General features: G+C 36.9%; 2 protein-coding genes across 3 annotated transcripts in view; both read left to right on the plus strand.

The window, feature by feature from the left end:
* Positions 1 to 4,360, plus strand: part of synpra (synaptoporin a) — a 104,223-nt gene extending 99,863 nt beyond the window's left edge. For both annotated transcript variants that reach the window (XM_088915908.1, XM_088915909.1), the window contains one exon: positions 2,612 to 4,360. In XM_088915908.1, the coding sequence (XP_088772034.1) occupies positions 2,612 to 2,908 (297 nt within the window). In that variant the 3' untranslated portion in view covers positions 2,909 to 4,360. The remainder of the gene's footprint in view (positions 1 to 2,611) is intronic.
* Positions 4,361 to 10,135: 5,775 nt separating this feature from the next.
* LOC148835177 (sentan-like) lies at positions 10,136 to 13,043 on the plus strand. The gene is made up of 4 exons (XM_088916466.1): positions 10,136 to 10,245; positions 10,869 to 10,903; positions 11,276 to 11,415; positions 12,671 to 13,043. Exons 1-4 carry the CDS (start codon positions 10,136 to 10,138, stop codon positions 12,821 to 12,823), a joined length of 438 nt encoding a protein of 145 aa, XP_088772592.1. The 3' UTR covers positions 12,824 to 13,043.
* The last annotated feature ends 5,032 nt before the right edge of the window (positions 13,044 to 18,075 follow it).

The following is an 18,075-nucleotide window of genomic DNA, read 5'->3' on the forward strand; positions in this document are numbered from 1 at the left end:
TTAAGCTCCTGGTATAATTAGATTATCTCTCTTATATGCACTGAAAAAAATCAATGACAGCGAAAAGCTACAATGTTCTTTGATGTGAAGAATAAGGATTGCTGGATTCCTGACCCACTGAATTTCAGGACTTGAGGCCACTTAATAGCTGCAAGAGCAGAGTTTCTCATATGTATTTCTGACTCTTTCAGTCCATTTTTAATTTGTGTCAGCATTTGCTGCAGTTCTGTATGGCAAGAAGCCTCTCTTTAAAACAACCCATTTGTTTTAGTGGAGGAAGATTAATTAAGAAACAGCTTAATTTAATTGCCATTAAGCTCAGATTTGTGGAATTAATGTGATACATTTAACTGTTATCTCTTGATCCTGCTATTATCTCTGTTTATCTTAAACAGTTTAAAAATGCTATTGACCTCAACAGATGTTGAATATGAGATTAAATCTTAATATTTTAATGAGCAATAAAATACATGAAAACTAAAGGAAATTAATTTCACTTGTCTGCCTGAATGTCTGTCTGAATGTTATTATACTGGCTAGGCAGTATAATAAATGTATTAATGCTTATGTTTATATTTTGGTGATGTAAGTGTATCAGATAGTAGATAGTGTTTTTTCTTCTGTTAGTGATTACCTTCCTATTCTATGTTTCAGAAGAACAGTGCAATTAGGACTCCTACTGTATGAGACAGAGAATTTGTGATTTAAAATAAGGACTAACACTATGAAGCATAATGTTGCTGTAAAAACCTCAATAGCAGACGTCATTCGACACACCTTCTTTGTTTCAATGTTGTTTTAAGTCCTTGTTTTCCCAGGCCCACCATTCATCTGAATGCATAAACAATTGAACCATTCAAAAAAGCTTACAATACTTGCAATCTCAAATGAAGCTGATATTTAATCTGATAAGTAAACTGGAGCATACAGGTACCATACCAGATGAAATTAAAAAAGGAAATATTTTTTATGACTTTACAGCCTAAAACATCTACTGAACCTGGGTCTGACAGTACGAAAAATAATGGCATACACAGAAGAAAATTGTGTTTCAATTGTGTGAAAATGTTTCAATGCATTCAGCCACAGATAGCTGCATGAGAATTTGCAACTAATTAATTTGGCTTCAGTTAGTCTGGGTGACTGGCATAGGTGTACTGCTGGCAGACTGTTAGACAGGTGGTGGCTTGTTTGGCATCCAATGTTAATGGAAAAAAGGAAGTTTGAGCTAAATTATTGTACCAGACAGGCCCCATCTCAGCAGGTGTGCTTATTACACACCTGTCGGTCCATGCTTTTTTCCTCTGCTCCCTCACAATAACATTTTCCTTCACTTCTCTGATTTTTCGACACATTTTCTTTTCTCTTTACACATTCTCACCACAACTAATAGCTCGCAGTCTGACATGTACTGTCCCCCTGCCAAGACCTCTGTCCATGCAGTGTAGATACGCCTAACATCACTCAGCACAGGAAGGCAGGAGCTGGAGAATCAACCCCTCCTATTCTTTCATCAAAGAACAGAGGAACACAGGCTGAGTCTCCTTCTCTCCAGTCTCTCAACTGCACGGACCAGACACTACACCGACGTTAACCCTCTTCTCTTAGACTGGGGTTTACACAGGCACTTTTAACAATAACAGACATGTTTCAGTTACCCTCAGACTTTATCATACAGGAGAGTTGGAGTCAGGCTACAGTCTGACAGAGCACCAGGAAAAACAATCCACACCTCCAGATCCACCATGTACCATACACTTGAGCCCACCAGCATAACCCCATACTGTGGTCTGTCAGGCAGAAGCCCTTTTCTGACAGAACCCTCCCAGGATCTTAGTTCTCACATGTTGTTCCCCTTCTGGGGACGAGTGTACGGCCTTCTCCACCCACCAGTCTTCCCTTCCACTGGTTTCCTTCCTAAACACAAACACTTGTTACCCACACTTCCAGCACCACTGACGTTTGCTGGTACAGACGCCTATCACCAGTTTCCTTCCCACAGTGCTTCACACAAATTGTAAGTATTTTGACAGGCAGTTTAAAAAGGAGAGCTCACAGCTATAGCTCATCAAGGCACTTATTCCCTGCAGCTGTGCCTTGCAGACGAATATTGGCTAACGGCCTGTCACAATCATGTTTCAGCTTGCTCTATCCATCCATTCATTTTCTAACCACTTTATCCAATACAGAGCTGCAGGGGAGTCAGTGCCTCTCGCAGAAAGCAACAGGAACAAGGCAGGATACACATTGCACAGGACACCAGTCCATTGCTGGACACACACAGACACAAAAGACACAAACACAGCCACATCGATTATCGCAGAAGCCAGTTAAGTCACCTGTATACCTTTGGACTGTGGGAGGAAACCAGAGCACCCAGAGGAAGCCCTAGGGAAAACTCTGAGGGAGCACATATGAACTCTACACAGATAGCACCCTGGAAATTGAACCCACGGCCCCATAGCTGCAAGGCAGCAATGGTAACCACTACACCATCATGCCACCCAACTTACTCTCTCTTTAAATTATTTATAGTGGTTCAGAAATCAGTTCATAAACTACTAACTACCTAAAATGACTATCTTAACTGTGGCTTCTGATGTCCTTTCAGGTATTTGGATTCTTAAACTTTATCCTGTGGGCCGGAAACATTTGGTTTGTCTTTAAGGAGACTGGGTGGCATTCCTCCGGACAGAGGTATCCTCCCAGCAGCACAGAAAAACAAGCAAGTGGCTTTAATCAGCAGCCCTATAATCAAGGTGGATATGATCAAGAAAACTTTGTCCAGTCTGGTGGGTACAATCCACAAGGGGAGTACGGGCAGCAGTCCAACTATAGCCAGGTTGGCAGCTATAGCCAGGCTGGGTATGCCCCAAGTGGGCCAACCTCCTTTGCCAATCAAATGTAACATCCATACCCTGGCCATTACTGCAATTTAAGATTGGAAAATCAAGGGAGATCTCATGGTTATGAGTTGCAGCCTAAATTAGACTCTGCAATGGAATATATTCTGTTGTTAGTAGTCTAGTGATTGGAAGGCATTTGATCTAGTTTGTAAAAAATGCAGCATATCTACAGTAGGTTGTCTGTACAGACAAGGTATTTTCTGGAGTGGCTGTCCCTGAACTCAGTATTTCTATTGTAAAAATCAAAATTGTAGTTTTTTTTCCAACTTTGGTTTTATTTTCTTTTTTGAATGTTGTATTGCAGTGGTTTCAACTGTTCGTAAGCAATTTCTTTTCTGTGATAGGTGCTATGCCACAGATCATTACGGTAAGTATTTCTAAACTGTTTTGCACTCTTGTGAGAGAAAATGTGGTACTTTGTATCTTTATTGAAGATTACTTTATTGTGTTAATAAAGTGCATGAAATTGTGCATTTCAATTAATATATATGCCTGTATGTGCACATTTTAATAATTTTATAACACATAGTGCCGACAGGATTGAATTGATGTTAACTTACATAAAAAATAGGCTTTACATAAGGTTAATTCCTTTTAATTTGTCTTATATTTTAAAGTTTAAATTATTATATAAAAGATGCTAGTTCTAATTGATGAATATCCTGATATACTTTCCTCACACTTATTTGCTTTTCTTAAAAGTTCATTTTGGAGCATTTTACAAGATGTTTGTTTAAAAAGGATCAAGTTCACGTTTATTGCATATTAATGATTTTATTGCACAAAATGACTACCCTTAATGGAGAAATATCTGTTGTGGATGTTTTGTGAGTACAGTATTTTGATGTTTAGTGTTTATACTTGTAAAAGGGGCCATTCATTTGTTAAAAAATGTACTTTTGTGGAATTTTAATAAAGACAAAGATTTGGACAGGTGTTTTAAACTTTTGCTGCAGTCAAAGTAAGCAATTACTACGTTTTCAAAGCATGTGCGATGCAAGAAAATAGTTATGATGTCAACACCTTTTAGCCAGTAGCAACTAATAACAGATTAATGCTTTTATGTTGCAAACCGCACAGCTCATCTACTGTTAGTGTTGTTTCCTTTTCTATTCAGAACACCACAAAAATTGTATTTAATGACATTTTAAATAAGTCATTCTGATAAGCCCAATTTGCACAACTATTAATAAGATTTATACAAATATAAATTCATAATTTAACTTTTCCTTCCTTGTTTTTGACTTTCAAAGCATGTGGCCACAATCATCACAGTAATTGCATTTGTTAGACCATATATATACTGTATATCATCCTTGTGTTTGCTCTGCAGTGTTACATTATAATGTGATAAAGTTGGAGTCCATATACTTCTTGTAATCTGTAAGCGATTACTCAGTGTGAATGATATTATATATGCATTTCAAATAACATTAATAAAGATGTTGCACAAACCTTGCAATGATGTGTCATTCTCTGTAGTGTAGCAGACCAAACAAATCCTCAGACACACATCAAGATTTCCTCTTTTGTTTACGTCTTGTATTTACTAGTACTTATCAGATTTTTTAAAAATATGAAAATATCATTTTTGGCTAAATAAAGCTTGCGCATTTTTTTGCACACCTGACTGCATAGATAAAGATGGTGGCCTGTGAAATATTAAAAACATCTTTTCGAATGGAAGAAAATAGTTTAAGAAACGGTTTGATGAAATAAAAGGATTAAATTAGTTTGAATGAAAATGCGGCTTAATTATGAAAACACTTCCATTTTTGATTTTCACTTCTATTACAAATTCCTACTGCAAGAAATTGTATATGGCTAATAAAGTGATCTTATTGTAAAGGAGAAGGCTGTGGTCAATGAACTGAGTCCACTGCATATAGATTGCAACACTAACTTGGTGCTGTGCATTAGTGCATTAATACAGTACCACACAGACTCACTCCTCTTACTTTGTTCTTTGGTGGTATTTGGACTAAATCTCACAGTACATAAGTTGTGTGGACAAATCCCTGCAGGAAAAGATCACATACCTGAATAAAGCAACAAAGTAATACCACAAGTGCATATTTTTAAAATAATTGTTTGCGAAAGTATTAAAAGTATTAGTTAGCCTCATGGAAAGCAAGTAATATGAATAATGGTGTTGCTTAATCTTTAATCTTGTTGCTGGCATTATACAGTGGTCTATTTGTCAGCACACTTTACATACCTCTACCTCTGCTGTACATAGAGATGCTCTGATGTTAAAATGATGACAGTCGCCCCCTAGAGGCTTTTCTGTACTTCCTTCTGGGATCTCACTGTTATCATTGGTCGCAGAGCTTCCTTCACCTGGCCAAAGATTAATTTTCTTTCAGTGCCAGTATGGGTTCTGGACTGCTTAGGGAGGCCAACCATTTATTCTGTTACAAGGAGATGCACTTAAGAGTGGCGGATATGTGGAATAATAACACTGTCCTGCCCTTGAAGTGTATTTGATTGATAAATGACAAATTCCCCTGTCTGAGTCTCGTATACTGTACATGAACTCATTTAACATTTAGAAAAAACTTAATATGAGATTAGGTTTCAGCATTTCAGCAGGAAAATTTGAAGTGTTTTGCAGACATGAAAGTGCTACTGTTCTGTTCAAAATGTGTGTTTTGTAGTAAACGTGTGTGTTTTCTTTCCATGGCATTTTGTCTACAGTAGATTGCATAGCATTGTGACTGTGTCCTGGGCGCAATGTTGCCATCATCAGCTCTGGAATAGTTGGCTGCTGTGGACCATCCACATCTACTGTGTGAACTGACACTGGGATGAGGGTTCCTTCTGAAGGAATGGCAGTGTATTAAAATTGCTTATAAAGACGCCTCCTTTTTTAATGCTGTCTGTCACAGCTTGAAAGTCCACACAGCCAAATGTGCTCAGAGACTTGTTCCAAACCCAGTTTTGGCTGATTGATTTCCTGCATCTGCCGTTTCCACAAATAAAGCAGAAATTGAAATGTCACTAATTGTGTGTATTTAATTATATTTCAGTTTTTAAGTGTTTTGTGTTGGTTGTGGAAAGTATATTGTCTAGTTTTTGTACATCATGGGTGGCACAGACAAACTGAAGTTTAAAACAAAGCACTTGTTTTGTGAAAGACATACTGCTAATGGTTGTTAGCATGTCTAAACACAGGCAACTCCAGTATATTATTCAGACATTAATGAGCCTGTAAATATTTATATCTACAAGAAGTATGAATATCCATATCTATTGTATATACATACGATTTCTTCTGCACAGTGCGAAACCTTAATGCCACATAACAAAAGGCTTGTGAAGGAAACATACCTATACAAAGGCTGTAAGAACAGACCCTCAATCCTAGTTTCCTAAAGCCATAGGTAATATGTTAAATGCAGCATGTTGGCCACACATTTCTTATAGTGTTTTCTGTTAAAATGAAAAAGATTCATTTAGACAAAAGAAAAAAAAAACACTGCAAAAAGGAAAGTTACCCCCAAGACATTCAGGATATTAACGACGTCCCTGCTTAAACCAATGTGTCAAAAACGGAGGAAATGGCTTCACCTGTGATAACAGCTGCCTTCCACATATGTGACACTCTCACAATAAGCTGCAATGTGGATAATTAAAATTAGTGACTGGAACAACAGCTTATTTAAGGCAGTGCTACTAAAACTTTTTAAAGTCCTTTAACAACTTTTCGCAGCACACCAAAGGACTCGAAACATAGTCCCGACATCAAGGTATGAAAAAAAAGAACTGCATTCACTATATGTACTACATACATTTGAAATATTTTTCCACTTTGTAGGGCATTAGCATGGCTAAATCACCCAAAATGACTATAAATGCAGTATATACAGTAGCTCTCGATGATGTAACCAGAAGGATGGAACCCAGAATTAGAGCATCTATACTCAGCCACGTTATGTTATCCTCCTTGTTTTTGTTTTATTTCTATTCCCTGCCCATTGAAGAGGTAGGGATGTGGGAAAAGGTGGATTAGTTTCCTAATTCCTAAGATGCTAAACTAATTTGACCCTCCTGAGCTAGCCAAAATGACCACTCTGCTACACACTCAATGGAAAAGCAGGCATTGCTTCTTAAATGTAAGATTGAGGCAGGTTTGGACTACCAATTTGGCCTTGGTTGAAAAGGCAAAATAGAAGCTCTGTTATAACTAAAAATTGCTGCTGGTTGCTCTTTTGGGTAAAACAATTGATGTTGTTGATGTGAAAATGGGAAATAACATTAATACTCATGACACAATTCCCCTAACACCTTTTTCTACCACAGATTGGAACACATGTAGAGAGTCCTCAAAAGGAAGAAGGTATTTTTTCTTCAATCAGGTAAACATCTCTTATTAATTACATCTTAATGCACAATGATGATTACATGCTAGACGAAGACATGTAGCCTCAGATCAAAATATCACTCCAACTTCAGTTCTCCGGTCAGTCACTCAGAAGGATTTCATACTTTCTCCTCTGCTTCTCATTCTTCCGTTATTCCTCTTTAGATCTTCAACACCATGGTGCTCCCTTTTACAATGGGCCTTGTTTTCGGTCAGGTCTTGATGTTGAAACCAATACAGTATAAAAACACATATGAAAAAAACAAGCTCTGTTGGATATCAGTAAGATGGTGCCACAACCTTATATTCTCACGGAACACAGTTTGTACACATTGGAAGTTGCTGTATAAAGAGATATTGCTTCACCCCTGAGTAGGAAACTCATGTTTCTATACAGCTGCCCACCTTATGTAACACTGGGAAGTGCTGATAACGAAGACACAGCAACCGAGCTGTTAGGAGGACTTGAGATCAGATCAATAGGGTTTAAAAGGCATTGTTGTGGGATGCGTACTCAACAATCTGGGAGAAAGTGGGAGAATATTTTCAGCGAATGAAAAATAAATTAAGCTTATGAGAGAGGAGTGTAAATACACTGGCTGACTTACTAGGTTTAAAATAGTGTTTATTGACTGCAGGATACTTGAATAGCTTGGTTTTGACTTCTGGAGTAAGTGTGATGTGCTGTATGTCGACACTAAAATAACTGACCGAAAACAAGCCTCAGGCAAGAATAAGGCTCTAAAGGTCACTTGTCTAGGTGTGTGTGTGTGTTGTAAGGTTCTCTCTGTTGAGCTGTCAGCCTTTTCCATCCTTGTCCTTGTCATCACCTCTCCCGGTTGTGAGAGTTCGTTTTATAAGTTCAGCTACCAAAGGCTGACAGCACGACAGATTGCTGCTGAGTTTTAATTTAAGCTTTTTCAGTTAGGCTGTCTACTGAACATATTTCTGTAACTTCTTGTCTTATCTAAATTGGAAATGTATTTTAGATGTTAAAAATGTGTAGAAAGTTTATTATATAAAAAGGAAAAGGTAAAGGTTTTTTTCTTTCCAGTTTTTAAAAATATTTATGTTATAACAAACATTTTAAGTAAAGCACTTTTTAGTTTTGAAAAATATTTAGACTGTATATTTTATAAAAAATAAACTTTTAGGTAAAGCATGTGTTTATTGTACTGTATTTAAACCAATTTCCCCTTTTTTGATTAATTTCACTGACTCACTTACTGTATAATGGGCTTCATGCTTGACGGAATGTGTGATTTGACTCCCTAAGCAAATAGGAATGTAGCAATGTAGCAATGTAGCATTTTTATTAAAGTGCTTTACCCTCTGCATAATGAATTATATGAATATTAGAAATTACTTTAATTTGGTCCCTGGTGTTAATGTAAACTGACATTCTAATGAGGATGATTAGCACTTGATTTTGCCAGCTTCAGGTACTACATTTATCATTTCCTGGAAATATTAAATATTGTACAGGGATGTATCAGCAAGAAGCTGCTGTTGATCACGACTATTGGAAATATTTTTGGTTTACGTACACAATAACACAATCAAAAATGTCCTTGTGTAACTAAGCAGGTCTTGGAAATCTATGGGGATTGTTATGTTGTGCTGATCTATGTAGCTGGAGGCAGCTTTTTAAAAATAGCCATGTCTGAATTATTTTTATTTACAGCTGAAATGCTGAAAGTGACAATGGGTGAGTCAGCAATTCAGTTGTCCTACTCAAATGTAATTACTGCAGCACAGGCCATTAACTTTCAAATGTGTCTCTTACTTAATGCCCCTTTTATTAAATGGCAGTGTTAGATTCTAGTCTCTGCAACATAGAGTCTTATTTACAATGCAACATTTTGAAATAATAATTATATGTATTTAAAATCTTTGTTCTCACAGTTCCTAATTAATTGTATCTTCTCTTTGGAGGCACTTGTCCAACTGAAGTTTAATATGTTTTAGACTCAACTCACAGTCTCTACTTTCAAGACCCCAATCATTTCATTGACCAAACTTAAACACTCTTCTCATCAGTGTCTAGTGCGTAAGCCATCTGAAGAAAAGTGTTAGAATCTGCTGCAGGAAGAATGTTTTTATGTCTCGTGCAAATACTATTACAAAAAGGCCATTAGGTTACTTTTTATTTTAAAAAGAAAAATCCAACAAATGGCAGATTTTGTGTCCAGCAGCTATGGTCATGTTATTATCACACAGACAAGGTTACAACATTCAGGCCAGGCTAAAAAAGACTTGCTAAGCTCTGCCCCCAGCTCCTCCTGATGGACTGGGAGCCTCCACTTACCCAGAGGTTAGACAGGCTCTGTAGCCCTGATACAACTTGGTGAAGCTCACAGATAAGGACCAGACTGAGGATCCACCACAGGCATGAAAAAGATACAAAACAACCAATACATTAACTTATTTGTACTCAGCACAAACCTTTTGTTACAGGATAAGGGCAACAGATAACAGAGTGAAAAGACTAGTGATAGATCTAAACAGAGGTCATGTGACAAGGATCTCCACCAGCCCCTCATCACAATCCTTCCTCTTAAAATATCAGAATGTACCAGTTTTATGGCTATATTATGCATCTATTATGCAGTCTGTCAGATGATACTGCCACTATATTGGATACATTAAACAGCAATAAATGAAATATGGTGTTCCGGTAAATCCATATGGTACTGTTTGTTCAAAAGGTGCAGCTATATCATCCTTTCAGGGCAGATTGCTGTTTGTTAAGTAAACAGTGCTCAAGCCCCTGGATGTTAAGTGCCAAGCTCAAAGTCAACTATGCACCAGAATGCCCGTTGCTAAGTGACTTATTGTACAGTAGGTAACTGAATCTAATGTTAATATGTGTGGGTCTGTTTCGAGCTCTGAACAAGCAGGACAATTAACAAATAAAAAGGGGGTTAATTCTGAAAAAGTGGGTTACCAGTTAACATCACAGAAAATGTCAAAGAGGTATGTTTATTGTTTATATATTTTTTTTACTTTTTTCTGTATCAGATACCTGACAAAATACATTGTGAATGCTTGACAAATATCTTTGTAGCACATCAACAATACTTATATTAGCTAGTATGTTGGGTTTTGTACCTTAAATAGGGCTAAAAGAATACCAAAACATTAATAAATTGATTAGAGAACATTTAGATTCCTTGTTATAAAGATTGCTTCATTTCTGTTTGCTGTTAATACAGAACTGTGTTGATAGGTTTACCTTCCACCTGACAGAGGTTTCTGACAAACATTTCATTTCATGACTAAAGCAGTGGGACTTTAAGTCAACTCCCACGGAGAGCAAGGAGAGCTTATTTACTGTGAGAAACATTTCAAAACAATAGGTTTGAGTAATTTCAAAGAGGAAATTTGAGCAATGTACTTCACTTCTTTGATACAATATGTCCATATTAATAAGTATAACTTTTTTAGGTGAAGCTTTCTATTAAAAAATAAGAGTACCACTTAAAAATATGAGAAAAAAAACAAATACTTACAAAGAGATCCTTTAGCTGTTAATTTTTTATTCATATTGCCTAGTGCTTTCCTATAACTCAATAATAGCCTCTCTGTTGTTTAAACAGCATGCCAGTATCCAAACAGATCAACTCTGTCAAAGGTAAGTCTTCACCATTTTAGTGTTGCCTGTGGCCTCTTTACAGATAAATCAACTGCTAAAACATACTGTTTGCAGTTACACATCCACTTACACTCATACGTGCCATCAATCCTTGTGCAGAGTCCTGTTTTCATCATTATTCCATGTCAGAGATGCTTTGTACCAGTAGCCACTTGTCTCCAAAAAAGATTAACACACACTCCCTTGTGAATCTGGCCCTTGCAGTATCATATCCGTTTCTTGCAGGCACTTTACCTTGTTTGATTGATTACCAAGGTTTCAGGGAAAAGGACAAATACAGTAAGTAAGTATTAGTACATGTAATACCAAATGTGGCTGTGTCTTCTTTTTATTTCCCTCACATGCTCCTAGCTTTGGGAAAAGGTTCAGACCTCGAAAAGGCGATAGCAACTGCTGCACTCGTGTTCTATAACTCTGCAGGAGCAGATGGGAGACTCACCAAAGGAGAAGCAAAAGAAATGTTGCTGTCACAGTTTCAGGCATTCATACGGGTAAGACTTTGTACTGCTGGTATAAAGCACCATTCTTGTCTTGCATTTGGGGCTAGGAGGGGGTTAAATCCAACTGAAAATGGTAAGCTTTCATCTCACTTTCTGGTTATAATGTTAATTTCCAAAAGCTTTTACTGTACATGGCAATTGAATCTATTGTTTCTGAACCAATAAGTTACAAATGAGCATTTTTAAGGACAGAGAATAACTAGAAATGTTATGCCTATAAATAAAAATAACATACAACAGAAAAGTGCAGTACAGTATGTCTACAATAAGTATATCAATATAAGGTGAGAAGGACACCTCCCTGCTTACCCAATTCTTGCTAAAAAATGGGAAAGGCGAATACATACAGTTTGTACAGTTTGTAAAGTGTATGACAAATTGTGATAGTTATCTTTTAATTAGAACACAAATTCTTATAGTAATCTTTTAATTAGAACAAAAATTATTATTATAAACCTTTTACAGTGTAGTACAGATTATACCAACCACATTGGAAATTTTTGGTAGCTGAAATGTTGACTTGTGGTGTTTCTTCACTACAATCACTGTCTTTCCCCTCAGATGTTTCCACCTTTTTAAGAGACTGTTCCTTGAGACATGCCAGCAACTTGGCTTTCTTAAATATGACAGCCTTACCAACACAGTGTAATGGTGCTGAATTGGTATGTTCCAGTTGTAGGGCTCTATCAAAGTCTGCCAGTTTGGCTGTCTTGCTCATTAAGACTGATTCTGACTCGTAACAGAAAGCTGCACATCCTCAGGAAGAATGGCAGGGAAATATTTCCACAGTGAGTTAATCAGTTGTGTGAGCAGAAGCCATCTTAGATCATGTTAAGGCTTTTTTTTTCAGTTGGTCAGCTACCTCAAATTGTACTGAAATTTCATGGACTTCTGCCTCCTTTTCATTTCACTGCTTTTTGGTAGTTTAATGAGATTTCTAATATCTAGAAAGTACATGGAGGAGCATGGCCAGAAAACGAAGAATGAGCATTCCTATAGCAAGAGCCACTGAGATAGAGAGATTGTGTCATTGAATAACATTTCCTTGTCTGCTAGTATTTTCCTTTTAACTTTCAATAGAAGAAAGGGTGTAATTCTTCCCTGGGGAAAAAAAAAAACAACTTTTACATTTTAAATCACTGCCAGTGCAACACAACATTTACTAATGACTTCGCCTTCTGCTGTGTATCTTAGAATGCACCACAAAGCACTGAAAAGGGATTCTAAGCATAAGCCTATTTTACAGGGTCAGGAGGGAAAACCGAAATACAAAGAGATCTTTGCAGACCTCAGTGAAGATAAAGAAAAGAAAATCGCTCTTGAAGACTTCATGGTTTTAGTAATCAGTCTCACTATCATGTCTGACATTTTGAAAGATATTCAGAAAGCCAAAATATGATTAAGTTGCAGCCATTTCCCAGTGAATTGATTTAAAAAAATGAAATAAATGAAATGTGAAACATTTTTCTACTGTAAGGTTTGCAAACCTTTTGCAGTGCAATGAATGGATAAATGTTTTGCATAAAGTGGTATGTTTTTCACTGAATACCATAATTGTCACTTAGTCATTTTACATTAAACAGTATTTAATAAATGTTAAATACACATTAGCCCAAAAAGGATAAACAAAAGTATCTGTTTACTCCATGTGTCATCTACATAAAGGACTTACAGTACTGCTGAAGGCTGAAGGCAACCTAAGGAGAAAATCAAGTTTAAACACTATACAAGAAATCAAAAAAGGGTTTTATTATATTATTTCATATTTTTGTATTTTTGAAGTCTACTCTTTGTGGAGTATTTTGGCTCCACTGCTAAACAATGAAGAAAAAAGTATTAATCATTTCCATTTGTTATCTTTGTAACTCAATGAGTTCCACACATTGGAACACACTGTATGATTATATAAAGAATTTATTTTGAAGTATATTCAGATTTGAAGTGCATTTATTTTCATAAATAATCTTTACATTTCATCCATCTGAGATGATAGATTACTTCCTCTATGTTTTACTCAGTCCAGTTTCACATTGTTTAATTAACATTATTCATTTTCAAACATTTAGAATTTTTAACCATTTTTCAAAACCTCAATAAAAATATTGATGTAAATTCATTAAATGTAATATTTGGATTACAATCTAATGTTCTTCTTGGTTCCAATCGACGTTACTCAATTTGTTATAAACCATCTGTTATAAATTAAGAATATCTAAGAATTGATTTAAATTAAACATTAAAATGAAGAACAAAGTAAAACAGACATATTGGACACTAAAAGGATTTAGTGTTTGAGTGTCATATTTAGTAACCATGAAGTATATCAGTATTTGAAATATAAGCAATGTTTTGCTTCTTAAAAGACTTTTATCTTTCTCACAAAACCGTTTGTGTGTGTGGGCATGTATTATCAGCAATGTCAGGAGCAAGATAGCACCTCCTCACAAATGATGATATGTGGACATCCTCAAAAGGTAAATGGATGTTTTATAATCCAAATGGAAACTGCTGAATGTAAAACTGGCACAAGTATGCCTTCCTTGTGTGAAGTTTCAGTTCACTGGAGTATGGAACAGGAGATAAAATCAGATTGAAAGTCACTGGAAAGTTGCTATAATACAAAAGCATTTATAGTTTGTCTTCTTCTGCAGTGGCATACAGTGTTCACCTTTGTTTAAATAACAGTTTTCATTACCTTTGTTAAAAGCTTTAAATTCACATTTATTAGCAATAAGCAGCATTAACATCAATGTTTTAAATATTGCATTGCACTTGTAATGTGTTTCTAACACTTTAGTCATGAATATAAATGTTTATTCACATTTGAATACTACGTAAAATAGTAAAATAGAGTTTACCCATTTCAAGAAAGCTTCCTTTTTAGTCATTTTTCTATATACAGTAAATGTATGTAGTTTCTCCACTTCAAATAAAGTGAGAACTAGCTAATATGCTCTCTGCAAATCTGGAATTGTAGGAAAATAACTCCTTATCTGGTCTTTAGTAAATATTAGTGAATATAAGTGACTCTTGATTTCTCATATTCCTTTCAAAATAAATTTTAGAATTTGGACCAGGGACATGTAGATGCTAAGCACTGTTGAAAATAGATTAAATGTCAATTAACTTTGATTGGTGTGAACACAAATCATGGTGGAACAACAAGTTGTCTACAATATTAAATTCTCTAGGGTCTTTTTCGAAAAATGCATCAGTCCTGTGGCTCTGCAGTTATCTCAAAGGAATTGTGACATGTAATTCTCAGCTGGACACAATGTAATTATTCCAGATTCTAGGAAATGGAAAATGAATTTGTCATTCGCAGCCAGAAAAGCCAGCAGAATATTAGAGCAGGTGAAGATTCATTCCCTTTTCTACTGGATAACACAAAGTCTATTGCTTACCCCTTTCTTGTTTGTTTTTAATTTACATTTTAATAATTTCAGTAGGTTTATTGATTTTCAAGGAGCTTGGAGTTTACAAATGAGACTGCAGAACGTGCAGAAAGTGCAGTGTGAGAAAACTCACCTACATGTGAATTTCGGTTTTCAAAGAAAACCACTGTCAGTACAAGAGATCGCAGCCTATTTCTTTCTTGAAATAAGAAACATTAGAAAAGGAACAGACGGGATGAGGGAATTTGTCCCATCTAGTTCATTTCTGTAGGTAGTTGTTAATTGATTCAAAGATCTCATTCTTAAAAGAAACGAGGGTAAAGGCTTCAACAACATGACTGGCAGCTTGTTATATGCTCCCACAATCTTTTGCTTAAAAAGCCTCTCCTGTTCTTGGTTTTAAAACAGTTTTTCAGATGTGTCTTCTGGTTTATGTGTCACTGTTGATTCTCATTAGAGGTATTGAATTGGGTCCTTGTGTAATCCTCTCTTTTTAAACTAAAACAATTCAGTTCTTTTATCTGTAAGTGTAGGACATTCTTTTACAACTGGAAATGTTGCCTTGTTAATCTTCTGTGGACTGATTCCAATACAGACTTTGTTCTAAACATGTAGACCAAAATTGTATGGAATATTATAAATGAGGATATTATTCTTAGTAATCCTATATTTTTTATGTATACTGTAGATCATATGATGTATAAAGTCAATATTTTTATCAAAACTTGAATGCTGAAACTGAATTCATGGGTAAAAAGAAGAAGAAAAACTGCAGAAACACCTTTAGCAGGAAATAACAGCCGTGCATCTTTTGGGTAAGTCTCTACTAACTTGGTATAGCTCAGTCGAAATTGGTTGGAAATTGTGGATGGACAGCAAAGTCTTGCCACAAATTTTCTAAAGGATTCAAGTCAGGACTTTTACTGGGCCACCCACATTCACAGTCATTCGCTTCTTGTTAAGTCACTCTGGTGTAATTTTGACCTTTTTTTGAAAGGTGAGTGTTCACCGAGTCTTAGCTTTTTAGAAGACCTAAACAGCTTTTCCTAGAATATTTGCCTTTACTCCATCCATTTTCCCCTCAGTCTTGGCTCCCAGTCTCTGCTGATGAGAAACAGCTCCAGAACACAATTCTGCCCCTACCATACATAACGGTGACATACTGTGTTGGGTTTTCACAAAACACTTTGCATTTTGAGCAAAAATGTCCATTTTTGTCAGACCACATAACAGTTGCCACATGCTTGCAGTACCTCTTCAATGCTCTGTTGCAAACCCCTTGTGGGATTTGAGAATGATTTGCCACTCTGTCGTACAGGCCAGCTTTTTTGGAATGACTGAAGTCTTGTTGACTAATAGATATTTTCTCTCATTTCAATTATTGATCACTCCTCATTAGTCATACTTTCAAAGTCTCCGATGGCCTCAAGGTGACATCCCTAACCGATTTCCTCTTTGCCCTGCTGCTCATTTAGGAATGACAGTTTGATTGCAGTGTCTGACTGATGCCTCCCACTTCTTAATGATTGAATCACCGTGATCAAAGGGATATTCAGTGTCTTTGAATCATAGATGAAATCTTGAGCTTAAGAATTTTTAATCTTACATTTATAGTTTATGTTTCTGCTACCTGATGATAACGTCAGATGATTGCCCAGTTTTGATGTGTGTCTAAATTGTGTCTAAATTGTTTTGAATTTCCTTTTTCCTATCTGCAGTGGTTTTTGCTTTATTTTCTTTTGTAAATCTGCAAACTATGCCAGAGCCGATATTCTTCCCATAGGTTTAGCGTTGGTGGCATGACAGTGAGTGTTGGTTCCTAAGAGTGGTTGGGTTCAGGATGTGATTTGAAACTGCTGAGCCTTCTGTGTGGAGTTTGCATGTTCCCTTGTGTTCCTATGGGCACTCCACACAATTCACAGACAGGCTGGCTAGGTTAACCATTGTCTCTAAATTGCCCCTATGTGCACCCTGCTAAGGGCTGGGCATGCTTAAAGGATGAGCTACCTTTTGCTGTGACCCTCACCTGAAATAGAAGTAACTTTATCTTAATGGATGGATGTGATGAATTTTACTTAATCCTTGGTTCTGTTTTGCTGTTGTTATACCTGAATTTTACTTAATCCTTGGTTCTGTTTTGCTGTTGTTATACAGGTACCGTTTGAAATAACATTTTATTATTTATTTTATGTCACACCCAGTACACCTAGAGGGCACTCTACTCTCCTGTTCCTAGTTCCCTGTGATTATTCATGTCTTTCCAGTGTGTCTTGTTGTGTAGCCTATTTACTTCCTGTGTCTGCTCTGCTGCTCACTCATCATTGAGGTTCGGATGTCCTGAGACCCGCCTAGTACCAGGTCGCTCCTCCTGTCTGTGGCCTGAGGGCATAGGTTTCTATACGGCATTTCTGAACAGCTGAGCCTGGGCTAACCCCGTCCCACGGCTACGCATAGGGTCTTTTTTCGCTCTCCTGCCATTCCACGGTTCATCCCTTCAGACATCCGTGATACCCTCAGCCTTTTTGAATGAGGGATTACCTTTTCACTAACTCTCCCCTATTGTTTCTTCATTATTTTATTGTGTGTTCTTTTCCATTAATCAGATCCTAATTGACTTTTTTAACCATTTTAAATATACTGATGAAATACTATAAGTTATAGCTTATAAACTTTCACAAAAAGTTGTCAATTTCTTTAAAGCCCTCTGACCAGCAATGCAGCTTGTGCAGTGAGGCGTTGCAACTTGCCAGTCACACAAAAGCTCGTTAGGTGCACTTTTAACCAACGAGGTCCAGGTGGAACAATGCCTGATCAAGTCACCTTTAAAAAGGCCTTTAATCAATACTTAGGTCACAGCAAGAAACAGGCCACACTTAGGCAGTTTCTGTGCATTCCATAATGCCTCAGATCTCACCAGAAGCAAGGGAGAGGGCCATTGGCATGCTGCAGGCAGGCATGTGATGTGCCAGCGTTGCCAGACACTATGGGGTAAGCCACTGCACTTTGTCCTGACTGCAGAGAAGGTTTCAGCAGACCAGCAGGACAGATAACTGTCCAAGATCCAGTCGTGCTCGAGTGACCACACCAGAGCAGGACCGACACATCAGACCGGTCCATCTGAGAGATCATTTCAGATCTGCCACCCGTACTGCTGCTGAAACTGCCGGTAGACACGATGCCCACATCAGTGACAGAACAGTAAGGCTCCATGCTGCTGGCCTTAGAGCAAGGCGACCTGTCAGAGGCCCTCTGCTCA

This window comes from Atractosteus spatula, chromosome 5 (genome assembly GCF_055471065.1).
Source record: "Atractosteus spatula isolate fAtrSpa1 chromosome 5, fAtrSpa1.hap1, whole genome shotgun sequence".
NCBI lineage: Eukaryota > Metazoa > Chordata > Actinopteri > Semionotiformes > Lepisosteidae > Atractosteus > Atractosteus spatula.